The following is an 18,241-nucleotide window of genomic DNA, read 5'->3' as shown; positions in this document are numbered from 1 at the left end:
CGGGGACACGGGGAGAGAGGATCACGGGGGACAGGGGGACACGGGGACAGGGGACACGGGGGACAGGGGTACACGGGCACAGGGGATCACTGGGACAAGGGATCACGGGGGACAGGGGGACACGGGGAACAGGGAGACACGGGGACAGGGGGACAGGGGGACACGGGGGACACGGGGAGGGGGGACAGGGGGACACGGGGACACGGGATCACGGGGGACAGGGGGACACGGGGACACGGGGAGAGAGGATCACGGGGGACAGGGGTACACGGGCACAGGGGATCACGGGGACAGGGGATCACGGGGGACAGGGGGACACGGGGAACAGGGAGACACGGGGACACGGGGGACAGGGGGACGGGGGACACGGGGAGAGGGGGACACGGGGACACGGGGACACGGAAACAGGGGGACACGGGGGACAGGGGGACACGGGGACACGGGATCACGGGGACAGGGGGACACGGGGAGAGGGGGACACGGGGAGAGGGGGACACGGGGACACGGGATCACGGGGACAGGGGGACACGGGGATCACGGGAAAAGGGGGACAGGGGGACACGGGCGCGGGTCGGGCCCCGCGCAGCCCCGGCCCCCCCCCGGGACACCCCGGCGCGCGCGGGGACCCCCCCCCCCCAGTCCCACGTGGGCGCGGCCAATGGGCGCGCGCCGCGGGGCGGGGCTCCGCAGGACACGCCCACTCCCGTGAGAGCGGGGCCAATGGGAGGGCGGGGCGGGGCCGAGCGGGGCGGGGCCAGGGCGCCGTGTAACAGATGCGGGCGGGGGGGGGGCACGTGGAGCGCGGGGGGGACGCGGGACCACCGGGACCGGCCGGACAGAGGGGACAGGGGGACAGCGGGACAGCCAGCCCCGCGGGGACTGACAGGCGGACAGGGCACGGCCAGCCCCGGGAGGCGACAGGGGACAGGCAGCCCCGGGAGGGGACAGGGGACATCCAGCCCTGGGCGGGACAGACAGACGGACGGACGAGGGACAGCCAGCTCTGGGAGGGGACAGGAGACAGACAGTCCCGGGGGGACAGACGGACAGCGGACAGTCAGCCCGGGGCGGGACAGACGGACAGGGGACAGCCAGCTCCGTGGGGGACGGCGGACAGCGGGCAGCTAGCCTCGGAGGGCACAGACAGACGGACAGGGGACAGCCAGTCCCAGGGAGGGACAGGAGGACAAGGACGGGCAGCTGGGGTCTTGGACAGGCAGTCGGGAGGACACGGGAACAGAGCCCAGCGCACGGACAGACGGACAAGGTGACGAGGGGGACGCTCACGCCCAGCGCCCCAGCCCCGGAGCGGGGCTGCGCGGAGCCTCCCGCAGCGGCTCCTCCGCCCGGCCGCGCACCGGGAGCCCGGCGGGGCGGTTCGGCGGCTGCTCCGCCGCCTTCCCCGGCCGGGGATGCAGCCCGGAGCCGCGGGCAGCCGGCGATCGAGACTCCGGGACACGGCGGCCCGACACCCACCCGGGGCCGCGAGTCCCCGAAGGTAACGGGGGGACCGGGCAGGGGAGGAGCAGGTTGGAGAGAGGGGGGGCTCCGGTGGCTGCGGGAGGGTTTATTCCCAGGGTTTTATTCTCAAGGGGCCTGGAGAGGGGGATCCCGCCGCAGGGATGTGTGGAGCCTGGGCTCACTTGTGGTGACACGTTTGGCGGCGACAGGACGGTGACGACGCGACCTCTCCCTTTCTCCAGGGATTTGAAGCTGGGCCAAGCGATGGAAATGTCATTGTCGCGGCTCGGGGGCCCGGAGAAGTGAGTGGCTGGGACACCGGGGCACTGGGCTCTGCTCTGCAGCCGGACACCAGGACGGTCCCGAAAAACCAGCACAGCCCTGGGCAGAGCAGGCAGCAAGTGGGGTTTGTCACAGACTGCAAGGGCACAGGACAGTACCTGGGGGCCAGGAGTCTTCCCACCACCCTCTTGGGGCTTGCGACATCGGCCTCTCGACCAGACTCTGGCACCCATCTGAGCCTGATGAGGAGCTGGGGCTGTGTGTGAACCTATGCAGACCAGGAAGAAATACATTTTCCTGACTTTCCTTGCCTCTTGGCTCCTGCTTTTCCTCTTTGGAGGGGACCAGCTGCGCCGTTTCTCTTTCTTTTCCGGGAAGAAAGCCGAAGCCCGGAGGAACTGGCCCCGCTGGACAGATCGGTCCCTCCTCAAAAGCTTTGCAGACGCCGAGGAGCTGCCAAGGGATGGGGACCCTTCCCTGCTGTCCCCCTGGGAGCGGCGGGCGGCGTGGCTGAGCGTCTACAGGAGCAGCAGATGCCGGATGGAAACCTGCTTCGACTTCTCCAGGTGCGAGAAGCACGGCTTCAAAGTGTTCACCTACCCCCAGGAGCGGGGCCAGCCCGTCTCGGAGACCTACGGCAAAATCCTCAGCTCCATCGAGCGCTCCCGCTACCACACGGCGAACCCCGAGGAAGCCTGTCTGTTCATCCTCAGCATCGACACGCTGGACCGCGACCACCTCTCGGGCCAGTACGTCCAGAACGTGGATGAGAAAATCCGCAGCTTCCCGCTCTGGAATGGCGGCCGGAACCACCTCATCTTCAACCTCTACTCGGGCACCTGGCCCGACTACGCCGGCGACCTGGGCTTCGACATCGGCCAGGCCATCCTGGCCAAAGCCAGCTTTGACACCGAGAGCTTCCGGCCCGGCTTCGACGTCTCCATCCCTCTCTTCTCCAAGGACCACCCGCAGCGTGGCGGGGACAGGGGGTGGTTGCACCAGGACTCGGTGCCCCCCAAAAAGAAATACCTGTTGGTGTTCAAGGGGAAGCGGTACCTGACCGGCATCGGCTCCGGCACCCGCAACGCGCTGCACCACATCCACAACGGGAAGGACATCATCTCCCTCACCACCTGCAAGCACGGCAAGGACTGGGAGAAGCACAAGGACACGCGCTGTGACAAGGATAACATCGACTATGAAAGGTGAGTCAGAGATGGGGCGCGAAAGGAGGGTCTGGGGCGGCGGGACACCCCACAAATGTTCCTGCCTGTCTGCGGGGCGCAGCCGTGACTGTCTGTGGTGGCTGGACCTCCAGAGAGGGAAGTTTTGGGCTCTCCTGAAATGGATGAGGGTTTCATTGCACAGTGGGGAGCGAGGCGCTGACTGCTCAGGGTTTTCCTGCTCTGTATTAAAGTTGGAGTAATCTGGCGAGAGCAGCTCTTATCTGCAATCGCTGCCACTGCCTCTAATACGATTTCCCTTTTTCCGAACGCTGATGAATGATGCTTTTCTTCTCCCCCCTCCCGCTCTCCCCCAACATAAACGTTTCTCTTGGAGATGAGCCCGAAACATCCCCCCCTGACTGGCTCCACTGAAAATCCCACAAAAGTGGCGGGTCTGTGGGCGTCCCAGTGTGGGCAGCCCCGAGCTTAATTGGTGGTGGTGGGTGGGGGTCCCCTTGTGTCCCCCATCACAAATGGGCACGGTGGCAGCAGCGTGTGATGGACACACTGGTGGAAAAATTGGAGGGACAAAGTTCTGTGAGTTTGGGGGTTCCATGCTACAGGGGCACACACCAGCTCCTCACCTCCCCATCCCATCACCAGTTGCCCAGTCCAGGGCTGGTAAACACAGACCCCATCCCACAGACAATGGGCAGGTCCCCATCCCACTGCCTGGGGACATCCCCAGGACACCCGGCTGGAGAGCAGATGGGGAGAGGCCACGTTGGGCATCATCCTCAAAGCGTCTTAGGAGGTGCTGGGAGGTAAAAGTGGAACTGGGGTGCTGGCACTGGGATTAGCCAGGGCTTTGGGATGGGTCAGACACCACATGGCCCTGTCTGGAGGGTGCCACCAGCCCAGCAGGGTCAGCACTTGCAGCGAAGTCTTTTTGAGATGGGGCATCGCAGGACAATGGGGTTGGCAGGACAGGGGGCCCAGGGTCAGCCCCACCCTGTGCCAAGGGGCATCGGGATGAGAATTCCCCCCACCCGCCCACCCAGGTAATCTCCTAATGCTGTTTGCAAATACAGGGAGATTTACACCTCTCCCAGGACGGCTTTGGGCAGCGGATCGATGGGGAACACGTGGCACAGGGCAGCGTGCTCCTGTGTGACCCTGAGCCACCCTGCTCATCCCTGTGGGACACCGGGCAAAAAACCACCATCATCTCCATCAGAGCCAGCTCTGCCCAACCTCCCGCAGGGATCGATGCCCTCCTGCCCCGGGAGATGTTCCCAGACTGGGACAGGGGACAGGCCAGCGGGGAGGGGACAAAGTGATACCCCAACAGCCCCGTTCACCCGGTGTGTTGGTGCTGTCGCGGTGGCGGCAGCTCGGGGAGCAGAGCAAGGCCTTGCAGGGGGTTCCATCACCCTCCTCATGCCCCAGGGGCTGCCCCAAACAATCCGGTTCTGTGCTGGGATAAAGGGCGGCTTGTGGCAGCGCTGCGGAGCGGCCGTGCTGCCCCGCGTCCGGAGCAACCAGAGCGGGCTGGGAGAGGCTCCGTGGAGCCGCCGGTGCCGGTGGCACCGTGCCTGCCCGGAGCCGCGGAGGGGCCGGGCGAAGGGAGCGCGGCGGGCGCCCGTCCCGGCTCCTGACAAAACAAGGAAGCCCTGACGGCGATTGCCCGGAAACCGCAGCGCGTCAGGAGCGAAGTATTTCCATCGGGAGACTTCGGCCCCGCAGCCCGGCCGGCGCCAGCCTCCCCGCGGCTCCGCGGCTGAGGCGAGGGGAAGCTGCCCCCGGGACGCGTCCCGCTGCCCAGCCAGCCCCGGCAGGGTTCGGGGTCCCCGAGGAACGGTGGCAGCAGGGTCTGGCCGCGGGGATGTGGCTGTCGCTGCTGTGGTTTCATGAGAGGGGTCTGGGCACTGTCACCCCTCCCGTTGCCCGGCCAGGAGTTTGGGTGTTAACGAGTCAAGGGTTTTGACATCCTTTGGAGACATTGGGGAGGTTCATCCAGAGGCGGACTTTATTGTAAAACTCTGTGCCTTGGCATCGGGGCTGATTTCCCACATCCCAGAGTGCTCCAGCACCCACGGAGGTGACATCCTCAATTCCCAGCCTGGCATCAGCACCACGTTCCCACCGCAGGGACACCCTTCCTCCTGGGGACCAACACATTTCAAGGGCGCTTTTTGGCCTCCCACCCACCCGGCTGGACCATGCGAGTCCCCCTCAGCCCATCCAGGCCCGGCTGCCCCTCCCCGCGGGCAGGAACAGACAGGGTCTGTCCCGACCTAAAGTCAATATTGGATTTTCCGGCGCGGCCACAGGGACCCGGCAGCGGCCGAGCCTCTCCCCAGCACGGCACAGAAGGGGCTTTGACAGCCCCACGGGCAAGCCCGGCCGGGGGCCCGCGCTGTCGGCACCCATTGATTCCCCCCCCGAACGCTGCCAGGGCAGGCAGGGCTGGTCCTGCCCAGCAAGTCTGGGCACGGCACAGGAGTCGCTGCAGTTTCGGGCTCGGGGGTGCGGGTGGTGGCCTTGCGTGGGGTGTCATTGCTGGAGGGTGGGAGGAGCTGGGTCGTGCCTTCTTTAAGGGGTGCCCAGGTACATCCCTTCATCACCCAGGACATCTCTGCTCCCACAAAACCAGGGATGTTCAAAGCCAAACTCAGTCCAAACCAATCCTAACGCTGCCCTGGGCTGGCTCCACACCCGCCAGGTGCCAGCAGCATCCCCCGGATGCTCACAGGGGGGAGGGGGCCATGCCTGACCCCCACCCCATCTCCCACCCCAGGTTTGACTACCAGGAGCTGCTGCACAACTCCACCTTCTGCATCGTGCCCCGGGGCAGGCGCTTGGGCTCCTTCCGCTTCCTCGAGGCTCTGCAGGTACAGGGTGGGCAGGGGGACAGGGGACCCCCTCACTGGGGTCTGGGGGCTCTGTCCCAGCCTGTGGGGTCCCTCCACAGGCCGCCTGCATCCCGGTGCTGCTGAGTGATGGCTGGGAGCTGCCCTTTGCCGAGGCCATCGACTGGGGCAAAGCTGCTGTCGTGGGCAGTGAGAGGCTCCTGCTGCAGGTACCGCATCCAGATCCTGCCCCACACCAGGCACGAGACCCCCAATCCTAATGCCAGTGGAGCCCCCAGCCAAGTCTGGGGGCGAACCCCTCACAGCGAGCCTGGCAGTCCTCCTGGGGGCAGATCCAGCCTGGAATGGGGGTTCCGTTCCAGCTGCAGCCCTGGGGCACTGTTCACCTCGGGGGGAAGGTGGGGGAGTGTCCTTCCAGACACAAACCCTTGGGAATCCTGAGCCCGATCCTGTTCCAGGGAGAGGAGGTGAAGCACCGCAGGGGGATGGTGGCACCACATCCTTGGGCAGGGGCCGTTCCTTGGGATAGTTGGAGGTGGCAGAGGCAAGGAGCCCTGCTGGGGGGCAGCTGAGTGAGGACCCCGCTGCTCCACCCCACACAGATCCCCTCCGCCGTGCGCTGCATCCACCCCGAGCGCGTACTGGCTTTCCAGCAGCAGACCCAGTTCCTGTGGGATGCCTACTTCTCCTCCGTGGACAAGATCGTGCACACCACGCTGGAGGTGAGCCCCCCACCCCGAGTCCCCCTCCCCAGCTGCCAGGGTCACCGCCGGGGTGCTGGGAGCATCACTCGGGCCTCTGGCAGATCATCAAGGACCGGCTGTCTCCACACCGCTCCCGCTCCCGCTTCCTCTGGAACGCGCTGCCCGGGGGGCTCCTGGTCCTGCCTGACTTCTCCACCCACCTCGGGGATTTTCCCTTCTACTACCTGCAGCACGGTAGGATCCTGCCTGCCCTGGCTGAGCACGGCAGGCTCGGGGCGTGCCACAACACCTGTCCCTTCCCACCCTTTTTTCAGGCTACAGCCCCTCCATGAAGTTCACAGCTTTCATCCGGGCGGCCTCGCAAGCAGGGTCCCTGTCCCAGCCCATCCTCAGGCTCATCCAAGCCGTCTCAGGATCCCAGTACTGTGCCCAGGTGGGAGGAGCTGAGTCCCGCGTCACTCAGGGCAGCTCCCAGGGATCCTGCGGGATAAATGGGGCCGGGCCCTGTGGATCGGGAAGGGGATGGGTTTAGGGATGAGAGGAGGTGGCTGACAGTGTCACCTTTGGGTGGGCAGAGCTGCGTCCCCAGCCCTTCGGGGTGGAGGTGGGACCACCTGGGGGTTTATCCTGGTCCACACTGCCATGAGATGGTTTTGGGATGGTCTGGGCTGGAGCAGGGAACCCAGAAAACCCCTCCGGACACACCTGTCCTCCCCCTTGCAGATCGTGGTGCTCTGGAGCTGCGAGAAGCCACCACCCCCGAGCGGGAAATGGCCCCAGACCACGGTGCCTCTGACCATCATCCAGGGCAGGAGGCAGGTGAGAGGGGCAGGCAGGGAGCTGGGGCACGGGCAGGGAGCCGGAGCAGCCACCCACGGCACAGCCCAACCTGCCTGTCCTCCCTGCATAGCTCAGCGACCGCTTCTTCCCCTTCGAGGCCATCCAGACGGACGCGGTGCTGAGCCTGGACGAGGACACCAGCCTCTCCACCAGCGAGGTGAGGCCGTGCTCCCGGGTCCCTTGGGTGCTCAGTGGTCACCACAAGGCTGTCCCCATGTCCCGCATCCTCCAGGGGCAGCGGTGATCCCCTCCCGCAGCTCCCCGCGGCTGGTGACACCACAGAGGGTGACACCGCAGAGGATGACGCTGCAGTGGGTGATGCCGCAGTGGGTGACACCGCAGTGGGTGACACCGCAGAGGGTGACACCGCAGAGGGTGACGCCGCAGTGGGTGACACCGCAGTGGGTGACACCGCAGTGGGTGACGCTGCAGCAGGTGACACTGCAGTGGGTGACACTGTGCCCATCCTGTGCCAGGTGGACTTCGCCTTCTTGGTGTGGCGCAGCTTCCCTGAGCGTATCGTGGGCTTCCCCACGCAGAGCCACTTCTGGGACCCCGAGCAGGGGCGCTGGGGCTACACCTCCAGATGGACCAACGAGCTCTCCATCGTCCTCACCGCTGCTGCCTTCTACCACCGGTACCCGGCCGGGGCGGGGCTGGTGGGGCCGGGGGGCTCGGCCACATCCTGCCCCTCACCCCACTCTTCCCCCAGGTACTACCACAGCCTCTTCACCGAGTACCTGCCCGCGGGGCTGCGGGAGCTGGTGGATGGGCTGGCCGCCTGCGAGGACATCCTGATGAACGTCCTGGTGGCCGCTGTCACCAAGCTGCCACCCATCAAGGTGACCCAGCGGAAGCAGCACAAGGAGCTGGTGGCCCAGCAGGCAGAGTGCAGGGATGGGGCTGCGGGGACCCCCCCGCCCGGGCAGCGGAGCCCCTCAGCCCCGCACTCTGCTCCTGCCGAGGTGAAGGGCACGGCCGGCAGCCGGCCTTTCTCCCAGCGGCAGGACTGCCTCAACCAGTTGGCCGACTGGTTTGGTTACATGCCCCTGGTGTCCTCCCAGCTGCGCCTCGACCCCGTCCTCTTCAAGGACCACATCTCCGTCCTGCGCAAGAAATACCCAAGCTTGGAGAAGCCGTGAGGCTGCCGGGGTCGGGGCCGGCTCCGGGTGCCCCGTTCCCGGGGCACAGAGCCCTGCGGGAGCAGGCGGCCGCTGCTGACGGGGTTTTACTCGTTATTGGGTTTTACCAGTGCAATAAAGGAGGGTGGAGAGGTAGGATCCGGATGGTGGCTGTGGGATGTGGGGGGAGCACAAGGAGCACCAGCTTTTGGGTGCTCCAACACTTCTGCCATCGGCATGCTGGGAATAACCCGGGCAGGCTCCCCCAGCCCTGGGTGGAGGGCGAGTCCTTCACCTTCCCGAGGGCAAACAGAGCAGCGATAAGAGGTGTGTGTGACCTCCCTCCCTCGCTCCAGCTGGGTCCCCTGCAGTCCCTGGGCAGCCCAGCACCCCCTTGCCTCGCAGCACTCCCCGGAGAAGGGAAGAGGGGTGTTTCAGCTGCCTTTCCTCCCAGCTGAATAGAAATAGGGAATATTAGGTGCTTGGCCTCCAACAGCCGCTCTCAGGCTGCCACAGCCCCGGGTCTGCCCTTGGCTCCTGCAGATAGCGGAGATAACACCCAGACCCAACATCCCCCCACGCACCCCGTGTGCTCTGCTTTATTTCCCACACATAAAAAGTCCCCCCGGGACGCGAGGGCGGGAGTCAGTCGCGGGGGGGCTGGCATTCCCGGCAGTCCCGCATCTCCTCGGAGTAGCTCTCCACCTGGATGGTGGTGGTGTGGAAGCGGAAGGCGCCCTGCAGCCGGGAGCTGGCCTCCTCCAGCACCTCCTGCGCGCTGGCAGCCGCGTCTGCGAGGAGAGGATTTGGGGATGTCGGGGTGCGGGGGAACCCCGACCCTCCCCAGCCAACATTGTGACACTCACTGATGGCGATGTGCACCGAGAGCAGCGGCTGTGCCGCCGTCAGCGCCCAGATGTGGAGGCTGTGCACGGCCTCCACGCCCCGCACCGCCAGCAGCGTCTCCCGCACCACGTTGAAATCCATCCCTTTGGGGGTCCCTGCGGAGGCAGAGCCGCGGGAGCTGCAGGGACGGGGCCCACGGCACCCACGGGTGACCCCGCGGCCCAGTCCCCCTCCCCGGTGGGTCCCTACCCTCCATGAGGACGAGGAGGACGTCGCGGAGGATGGTCAGTGTCGTCCCCAGCACCAGTGCGGAGAAGAGGAAGGTGCAGATGGGATCCACGTACTTGTACTCAGGCTGGAGGGGGTGGGGGGGGTGAGGCCCCTCCAGCACCATCACCTCACCCCAAATCCCCATTGGGACCGGTAGGGCGGGCACACAGTCCTCTCTGTCTCTCCCTGTGCCTGGCCACAGCTGTCTGGAGCTGCTGTCCCCATGTCCCCAGCACCTCCTTTGCCCCCAGCACCCCCTTTGCCCGCAGTACCACCCAAACCTTGAAGAAGATGATGTAGGAGGCGATGAGGACGCCGACGCTCTGCAGCAGGTCCCCCACGACGTGGACGAAGGCGGCACGGACGCTGGCGTTGGGCTGCTCGCCGGCTGCCCCGTGGCTGTGCCCGTGCCCCGTCTGGTGCAGAGCCACCCCCATCCTGCGGGCAGGGCACTGGTGACACCCCGGGGGCCACCAGGCTCAGGGAGGGGACACCCTGGGAGGGCGAGAGCCACGCGGCCGTACGTACACGAGGTTGACAGCCACGGCGCAGGCGGAGGTGATGAGCATGACCCCACCCTGGATGTCGTAGTCCCCCGAGAGCAGGCGCTGGGCCCCCAGGTAGACCAGGACCCCTGTGACCACCCAGATGGAGAGCACGGAGAGCAGGGCCCCCAGGATCTCTGTGGAGAGACCCCACCCCACACTGCTGCCTCACTGCCGGGCCATTCCGAGCACCATCCCCGGCTCCCCGGCAGTGCTGGGACAGTGGGGACATCTGGCACTCATTCCCAGGGATGCTCCTTGCACAGGGCTGGCGGCGCCTCTGCCTTGCCCTGCTCATGGTGCCAGGACTTTGCCAGGGCTCCCCAGGTCCCTCAGGGCACCCCAGAGCACCTGGTCCCCATGGGGAGGGCACCCCGGGCTGGTGCCACCGCTTACCTGCCCGGTGCCACCCGAAGTTCATGGTTTTGGTGGGGGGGCGTGAGGACACCCAGAGCGCAAAGAGGCTGATCATGATGCTGGCAAAGTCCGTCAGGAGGTGGGCAGCGTCCGTCAGGATGGCCAGACTGTGCGCCAGGTACCCGCCTGCGGACACAGGACATCGGGGGGACATTGGGGGGACATGGCAGGGGTCCTGCCCCGAGCTGGGCACAGATCAGCTCATCCCGTGCCACAGTGGGGTCCCACTGGGTGTTTTGAGCCACAGGGAAAGCCAACAGGGAGCTCTGGCCGCAACCACAGCAGGGAATCAGGACAAGAGGGGCTCTGGGCAGCCACTCGGAGTGACCCCACAGCGATCACCCCACTGGACCCTGCACCCAGCACTCACCCACGGCTTCCCCCACCATGAAGAAGAGGCAGATGCCAGCGGCCAGGTAGAGCTTCCTGCGTGCTCGCTGCTGCTGGCCGGGGTGGCCGTCGGCCCCCCGCGTGTGGCAGTGCTGGCCACGCCGCGTCCCCAGCTCCAGGGCGGGCGCCTGTCCCTGCACCGAGCTGTGCCCGTCCTTTTGCGCAGCCCCCACATAGAACCTGCCGGGCAAAGGGGTGGCTGGGGCTGGGCTTTGGGGGGCGGGTTGGACCCTGAATGCTCCCCCCAGCCCCTTCCCCGGCCAGACCCCACTCGGGAGCCCCACGGCAAAGAGGGGACACGACATCCGCACCCCCCCGGGCACCCCCGTACCCGCCTGCGCCCTCGCTCAGGAGGTGCCGTTTCTCGTCGCCAGCTGCCATCCTCCTCCGGGTCGGGAGGTCGGCGTGGTGACCCCGGCGTGTGGCCGGCGCTGGTGGCAGCCGGTGGCCTCGGCTCGTGTGAAGAGCCGGGATTCGTGTGCAAATCCCGGCTGGAGGAGGGACGGCCAAGCCGGCTGCAAAGCGCCCGCGGAGCCTGCCCCGGGCTGGGCCCCCTCGCCCGCCACTCGGGGGGCTGCTGGTGTGGGGGGATTGCTCTGGGACTCCCCCATAGCGTCCCCAGGAGCTGCACACCCGGGCATGGCTGCAGCCCCCGCGGCAGAGGGGACGGAACATCCCCGTGTCCCCTCCAAAGGCACACGGTGACCGCCCCCCTCCCCGCCTTGGGGAGCCCTCAGACTCCCCAGTTTAGATCCAGCCATGTGATGGATAAGCCTGGAGCCCGATCCCCCCTTCCACAGCCGGGACTCCTGCCCCCCGCCCCGGGTGAGCGGCGTTAATTGCCCTGGGGCTAATTGCGCTTGTGGCCCAGCTCTGGGTGCTGCCTCAGTTTCCCCCTTGGTCCCTGCTGAGCCGGACTTGTGTTTTTGCAGGAGAAAAGCGTTTACGGGGTACTTTTGCATTTAGGATGTAATTTTTGCATTTATGGTGTATTTTTGCATCCAAGGTGTATTTTTGAGCTCAGTCCGCAGCAAACCAGCAGCTCGATGCCAAGACCATCCCCATTTCGGGGGCTGGCCCAGCCTGGAGCATCCTCAGCCCCTCTGTAACACATCCCCAACCCCGAGCGGGCTCTGGACAGGGCATCCCCCCACCAGGAGACAAATCCTGCTGGGTGCCGACCTGTTACATCCCGGGCAGGTGGCCAGGAGCTGCTGCCAGCACTGCCAGAGGTGCTAATGAGGCTGGAAATTAAGAGTTGGACCGACCGGACTCTTGGACCGGCTCTGGCAGGGACACCGGTGATGGCACCAGCCTGGCAAGCCCAGTCTCACCCCCGTGCCCACCGCGGGGCTGGAAAGCCGAGAGCGAGAGGTGAGGAAGAAACAACCACTCAAAGCACCGGTTTTCTTTACAAAATACACAAATTTTAAATCCGTGACAATTATATACAAAACAAGGGAATTACAAAACGTGCGGAATTGTCCTGTTTGCACCCGTATAGAAAAGTGTCCTGTGCTGGAGCAGGCGCCGGCTCGCCAGGCTGCCGGTCCCTGCCGTGTGTCCCCCCCCATCCCGAATCCGTCGCCGGACATCCTGTGCCCAGGGGCGTTTCTCCCGCGCCGGCAACGTTGCTGTGGCTACAGGGAAGCTGCCGAGGGAGAGGATGGGGTGATCAAGGAGGGTCTAAGCCCCCAAAGCTCCCCCACGGGTGCTTGAGGGTGCTGGGGAGGTGGGTTCAGCCCTGCCCCTTACCCATCACTGTCCTCTCGGGCGCTGAGTTCTCTTCCACCTCTTCTTCCTCCCCATCAAAGTACTCCTCATCTTCCTCTGCTGCAAACAAGTGGCCAAAGGTCACCAGGGGCCACCAGGAACAGCAAATAGTGTCACCAGGTGGGTGGGAGTCGGTAAAGGAGCACTGGGGGCTGAATTACCGGGGTCGAAGTCCAAGGCGTGGACGGCCTCGGTGAGGTGGTCCAGGCTCACGGAGAAGGCGTCCATGCTCTCATATCCCGGCTCGATCTTGTCCAGGCGACCGCCCTTGGAGGCCTCCACGATCCTGGGCAGGGAGAGCATGGATGTGTGTGTCCCTGTCCCCTCGCTGAGCGGGGGGAGCGTGGGGCACCAGGGCAGGGCATCCCCCCACTCGCCAAATCCTGCCCGTGGGGCTTGGATCATGGAAATTTCCCCAGTCTGAGCACTTACGTTTTGATGAGCTGCTTGGCATTCTGTGGAGAGGGAGAAGGGGAAGGAGGAGATGAGTGAAGCCACACACAGTGTGACCCCCATGGGGGCACCAGCGGGGAGGGGGAAGGTTTGGGGGTCTCACCATGAGGAAGGCAGCCCCCCCGGTCTCCTCGGCTGCCTGGATGGCTGTCTCCACCAGCCGGCTCGACTTCTCCAGCTGCTCCTTGTACTGGCAGATGAGGCTCTGGATGAAGGCGGTCTTGTCCGCCTGCTCCTGGGAGATGCGCTGCAGCAGCTCCGCCTTTTTCTCCTCCAGCAGCGCTGCCAGGGCGTCAAAGCGAGCACAGAGCGCCCGCTTGGCCGCCTCGCTGTTCTCCTGCGGGGACAAGGGATGCCACCTCTGTGTCCCTCCAGCACCTGCAACATCCCAAGGGCTTCCCATCTCCACGGGCTCTACCCCACTCCCGGCCATCCCCGGCTAAGCTTTCACCCCCGGGTTTTTGTGGGGCTCCTTTTCCCCCTTTCCTCACCTCGGTGCTCTGGCAGGAGTCCTCCAGCTGGGAGATGATAGTCTGGATCCGGTCATTCCCCGCCACGAGCATGGAGATGCAGTTGTTCAGCTCAGTCTGGTGAGGGACAGGTAGAAGAAATTTTAACTCCTTTGGAGAGGAGAACTTCTCCCATCCCAACGCAGGGACGGGCTGGGCATTGCTTGTCCCCAGGTCTGCTCCCCCACACCCCTCACCAGCCACAGCTGCTCTAAATATAGTCTGTCTCCTGGGCGAAGTCACCCGGGGGCTATTAATACCCCGTGAGCCAGTCCCGCTGTTATTTGTGACTGTCCTGGCTCAGCACATCGCCCCGGCCCAGCCGTGTCCCCCGCAGCCCCCCCGGGTCCCCCCCACGGCACCTTCTGTCCCTGGAAGACGGTTTGCAGTGGGGCCACCTCGCAGTCCTTGTGGGCGCCGAACACTTTGCACATGGAGCAGGTGGGGACCTCGCAGGTGACGCAGTAGATGTTGATCCGCTCGTCCTCGTGCTCCTTGCACATGGGGTGCTCCCCCTTTTTCAGTGGCCTGCTGGAGAGGGTGGCACGGCCACGGTGACGTCCCCGTCACGGTGACATCCCCACCAGGGCGATGTCCCTGCTGCAGGGACACCCCTGCCACGATGGTGTCCCCACTGCGGCATCACCCCCAGGGTGGTGACACCCCCACTGATGCTGCACAGTCACCCCAAAATCAGGTCCCCAGGAAAGAGGCCAGATCCTGGCATAACCCCACAACTGCTCCTTGGGGAACCACCAACCTCTGTGCCTGTGTAAACCCCAGTATGTCCCAGTTTAAACCACCGTGGTGCTGGGCATGGCAGTGGGTGGCGCTGGGGACGGGGGGGGGCTGCGGTCCAGAGGCGCTGCACCACTGCCTAATTTTAGCCTCGTGCTGCCCGGATTTATCGTCACCCGTCGTGTGACCGGGGTGGGGGCACCCAGAAACCCCCGGGGGGTCCCGGACGGGGGCTGCAGCTCAGTTGTCCCATCGACAGCAAGGAGGGACATGGGCACAAGCCAACCCTCTGAAGCAGGGACAGGGCTGGGCCCCCCGGACCCCCCGGCAGCCGCGGACACCTGCCACGTGCCATCGTCCCCGTCCCCATGGCTCTCACACAATATTTACAGTGGTTCAGGGAATTTGGCCGGGGCCACTGCTCTGTCTTGAGAGCCTCTGACCCCTCTGTCCCCCCCCAGCCCCATCCTTGTACCCACTGGGGCCCCCCCAAACTGTCCCTCTGCCCCTTATCAGCCTCAGTGCCTGTTGTCATGAGCAGAGCCTGGATTTGTTCCCCACACCTCTTATCTCCCACCGAGTGTTCCAGCAAGAGCTTTTGGGGGGCAGCAGGACGTGCCCAGCTGCCACCACCCCCCCAGGGACCCGCCATCCCCCTGAGACAGCCAGAGGCACAAACTGCTCTGGACAGGAGGGAGAACTGGGTTGGAGGAGGAAGTTTTGGGTCGCAGGAGGAAGATTTTGGCTGAGGGAAGAAGGTTTGAGTGAGGAAAAGATTTGAATCAGGGGTCATTGAGCCAGCAGGAAGACCCCCAGGTGTAATCTCTTGGGGTCTCAGTGCTGGAGCTGGGGCACGGGAAGGGCGGCATCACCACATCCCCATGTCCCCATATCCCCCTGTCCCCCGCAGCCCTGGCTGCCCGTGCCCACCTGGAGCACTCCTGCTTGTAGATGTCGATGATGTTCTCCACCAGCAGGTTCCTCTGCAGCCCGTAGACGCCGTGGCGGTCCAGCAGCACCTCGTGGCGGCATGAGGGGCACCGGAACCGGCCCCCCGAAATCAAACTGCCCCGGCTCTGCCAGTACGGGTTGGCGGCCTGGGAGGGGAAGACGAACATCAGGGGGTCCCTCAGTGTCCCCACAAACATCCCAGTGCCCCCCAGCCCGGGCGTGGGGATGGAATGGGCACGGGGACCCTGCCTCACCTGGAAGACGTCGTTGGCGCACTTGCGGCAAAGGTTGTGCTGGCAGGGCAGGATCACCACGGGCTTGCTGAACATCTCCAGGCAGATGGGACAGATGAGCTGCTTCTCCAGGCTCTCCATGGGGCTGCCATCCTGCAGGATGCCGGCTTGGAAATCCATGGGCTCGTCAGGGCTCTCCTCTCACCGCTCTCGCTGCCGGCACCCCTCGCCCTGCTATTTATAAGGCGCTCGCTGGTCATGCGGATCCCAATCCCGACGCGGTGCCGCGGTGTCGGGTGTCCGGGGACAGCACCTGTCACACGGTGGCGAACCATCGGGAAGGGCCAGTAAACAAGATGGGCACAGCCTGTCCAGGAGGCCCTGCCCGCCCGTGCCGTGGACATGCCTAAACCGGAGCTGTGGGGTAAACAGGGCCACGCGCTGCCCCGTGGCCAAATGGCTGCATGCCCTGGGAGCAGCACGGCCTGGGGCTGGACCCCAAAACAGCATCAGGGTGGGGACAAGGAGGGGCAAAAACCAGCCCCGTGGTCATTAGGACATTGTGATGGTTCCAGAAATCAAGCAGAGCTGGGCCAGCTGCAGCAGGGGGTGGCTTATCCAGAGTTTGTCCCTTTCCCCACCCAAAACATGACCAGTTCTGGGGTGCAAACACACCTTGCCAGTGGCTCCCTGTGTGCTTGGAGGGGAGAGGCAGCTCTGGGGAGACGCAGCCCCTGTCCCTGGCACATGCAACAGGGTGCCCCCTCCCCAGGCAGGGGCTGGGGGCTCCTCTGTGTCCCCAAACACAGTGGGGGCTGCTCAGGCTGTTCCCCACACCGGTGTCACGGCCATGACCCAGCTGGCTCCGCTGCTGGGGTTCAAAACCTGACCCAGAAACGCTTGAGGGGGCAGAGGGTGAGCACAGCCCTCGCTGAAAACAGCCCCGGACATGATGCCCAGCCAGCTGGCCAAGGGTCAGTGCTGGCCAGAGGGAGAGCTGTCAGCACGGGCAGCTGCACCGCGAGGGTAACTCTACCCTTGCCACAGATGGGTCACGGCGGGGGGACAGGCTGGGGCCTGCTGCAGTGACCACAGCGACTGCAGGCAGGAGGGGGGGCAGGGGTGTGTGGGCACACAGGTGTAGGTGTGCAGGGATGCAGGGATGCAGGATGCACAGGTGCACGGATACACGTGCGCATGGATGCACAGGCACACGGCGTCGGGGTGCACTGACCCCCTCCTCTCCCCAGGCCTCCCCCCACAGCTGCTTCGGGGCTCCTTCCGCCCCAGCTCACGTGTGGAGCAAGTGACTGAGCCGGGACCTGCCAAGCACATCTTGCAAAATTGTTCCTGTTCTGACCCCGGCAGCTCTGCCAGGCGCTGGCAGGGGAACAGGGCTGGCTGGGCACCGGGGAGGGCAGAGCAGGGGTCTGACACTGACCAGACCCAGACACGACCTGGCCCTGCCCAGGGTGACATTGATTAACTAATTGCTTCTGGACTCGATTAAGGGGATTCACAGGAATGGAGGGGTTGTAATGCCCTAAGCAGCTTTCCGAACCCACAAGGGGCTCATTGGCCCCTAATTGGCTTGGGACAGCTTAGGCAAGACCCAGGGCACTAATCACCCCCGGGATCCTTCCCAATTAACCCTGGAGAGCCCACTTTCCAGGGAATGAATCTCCCTCTCCTTGGTCTTTGCAGGGCCCTGAGCAGTGGGTGGCCCTGGCTTCTCCCAAAATGTCCCTGTGATAGCTTTGCAATGGTTGAGGAGACAGCAGGATCTGTGACAGGAGCCCTGTGCCCCCAGCTCCTGGACATGGGGGGCACTTCCAGCCCTGCAGCCTGGCGAGGAAAGGGGCACAGAACAGGGAACAGAGAGGGGCGGCAGCTCTTGTGTCACCGCCACACAAAGCCAGAGCACAGCCAAGGGTGTGAGGGGCTGTAGTGATTTTTTCTGGCCACCAAGCAATAAATCATAGAGTCCCGGAACCGTTTGTTTTGGAAGGACCTTAAAACCCATCCCAATCCACCCCTGCCACGGGCAGCGACACCTTCCCCTATCCCAGGCTGCTCCAGCCTGGCCGTGGGGACTTCCAGGGGCACCCACAGCTTCTCCAGGCAACCCGCGCCAGGGCCTCCTCACCCTCGCAGGGAACAATTCCTTCCTGATTAATAACCAGAAATGTAAGTAATTAATTAATTGATTAATTAACATCATTAAACGCCCTCCGCGCTCGCCCCGCCCCGCCGCCCCAGCTGGCCAATCACAGGGCGCTGCGCCCGGAGGGGGCGTGACCGCGCGGTGGGCGTGGCGCGGTGGGCGTGGCCGCGGCTGAGGAAGGCGGGCGGGCGGGCGGAGCGCAGCCCTAAGATGGCGGCCGGGCGGCGGCGGCGGCGGCGCTGAGGTAACGCGGCTTCTCCCGGCCCGGGGGCGGCCTCGCATTGCCCCCGGCGGGTTGTAGCGGGGCGGGATCCGCTCTGCAGGTTGGGGGGGGGCCCGGTAAGCACTGCGGCGGGCAGGGTCCAGCGGGCTGGCATCGTTCCCCCCATCTGGGGCGAGCGGTGCGCCGGTGCTTCCCTTCACCACCGCAGGTGGGGGCCCCGCGCGGCCGCCCCGAGTAGGAGGGGGGCATTTGTATTATCTCTGTTATCTCTATTATTTATAT

At 65.2% G+C, this 18,241-nt stretch overlaps 4 protein-coding genes across 9 annotated transcripts in view; 2 read left to right on the top strand and 2 right to left on the bottom strand.

The window, feature by feature from the left end:
- Positions 1-828: 828 nt before the first annotated feature.
- Positions 829-8,603, top strand: EXTL1 (exostosin like glycosyltransferase 1). 2 transcript variants are annotated; one of them, XM_042015666.1, is made up of 11 exons: positions 829-1,498; positions 1,704-2,948; positions 5,710-5,803; positions 5,884-5,991; positions 6,385-6,504; positions 6,717-6,720; positions 6,801-6,919; positions 7,210-7,305; positions 7,397-7,483; positions 7,803-7,963; positions 8,039-8,603. In XM_042015666.1, exons 2-11 carry the CDS (start codon positions 2,014-2,016, stop codon positions 8,466-8,468), a joined length of 2,154 nt encoding a protein of 717 aa, XP_041871600.1. In that variant the 5' UTR covers positions 829-1,498; positions 1,704-2,013; the 3' UTR covers positions 8,469-8,603. The 2 variants fall into 2 exon arrangements, with proteins under 2 accessions (XP_041871600.1, XP_041871599.1); XM_042015665.1 differs by having other exon boundaries at positions 830-1,498; positions 6,588-6,720.
- Positions 8,604-9,024: 421 nt separating this feature from the next.
- SLC30A2 (solute carrier family 30 member 2) lies at positions 9,025-11,378 on the bottom strand. The gene is made up of 8 exons (XM_042015670.1): positions 11,247-11,378; positions 10,896-11,095; positions 10,505-10,651; positions 10,092-10,245; positions 9,845-10,001; positions 9,543-9,648; positions 9,314-9,448; positions 9,025-9,238 (listed from the first exon to the last, which is right to left on the bottom strand). The coding sequence occupies exons 1-8, from the start codon at positions 11,294-11,296 to the stop codon at positions 9,093-9,095; spliced, it is 1,095 nt and encodes a 364-aa protein (XP_041871604.1). The 5' UTR covers positions 11,297-11,378; the 3' UTR covers positions 9,025-9,092.
- Positions 11,379-12,308: 930 nt separating this feature from the next.
- Positions 12,309-15,795, bottom strand: TRIM63 (tripartite motif containing 63). Of its 3 annotated transcripts, none has more exons than XM_042015667.1 (9): positions 15,594-15,795; positions 15,319-15,485; positions 14,013-14,181; positions 13,633-13,728; positions 13,245-13,478; positions 13,121-13,143; positions 12,850-12,974; positions 12,671-12,748; positions 12,309-12,566 (listed from the first exon to the last, which is right to left on the bottom strand). In XM_042015667.1, the coding sequence occupies exons 1-9, from the start codon at positions 15,750-15,752 to the stop codon at positions 12,556-12,558; spliced, it is 1,062 nt and encodes a 353-aa protein (XP_041871601.1). In that variant the 5' UTR covers positions 15,753-15,795; the 3' UTR covers positions 12,309-12,555. The 3 variants fall into 3 exon arrangements, with proteins under 3 accessions (XP_041871601.1, XP_041871603.1, XP_041871602.1); XM_042015669.1 differs by having other exon boundaries at positions 12,671-12,745; XM_042015668.1 differs by having other exon boundaries at positions 14,013-14,178.
- A 2,124-nt stretch (positions 15,796-17,919) lies between these two features.
- Positions 17,920-18,241, top strand: part of PDIK1L (PDLIM1 interacting kinase 1 like) — an 8,499-nt gene continuing 8,177 nt past the window's right edge. Inside the window, exon 1 of one of the 3 annotated variants that reach the window (XM_042015474.1) lies at positions 17,920-17,980. The gene's annotated coding sequence lies outside the window, so the exon portion shown is untranslated. The remainder of the gene's footprint in view (positions 17,981-18,241) is intronic. The other 2 variants (XM_042015476.1, XM_042015475.1) reach the window with 2 other exon arrangements.

The sequence above is a fragment of the Corvus kubaryi genome, unplaced genomic scaffold (genome assembly GCF_017639235.1).
Source record: "Corvus kubaryi isolate FWS band 111438036 unplaced genomic scaffold, C.kubaryi_AGA036_p1.0 split3-37304, whole genome shotgun sequence".
NCBI lineage: Eukaryota > Metazoa > Chordata > Aves > Passeriformes > Corvidae > Corvus > Corvus kubaryi.
Note: the sequence above shows the minus strand (reverse complement) of the source record. Positions and strands in the feature narration are given on the sequence as shown.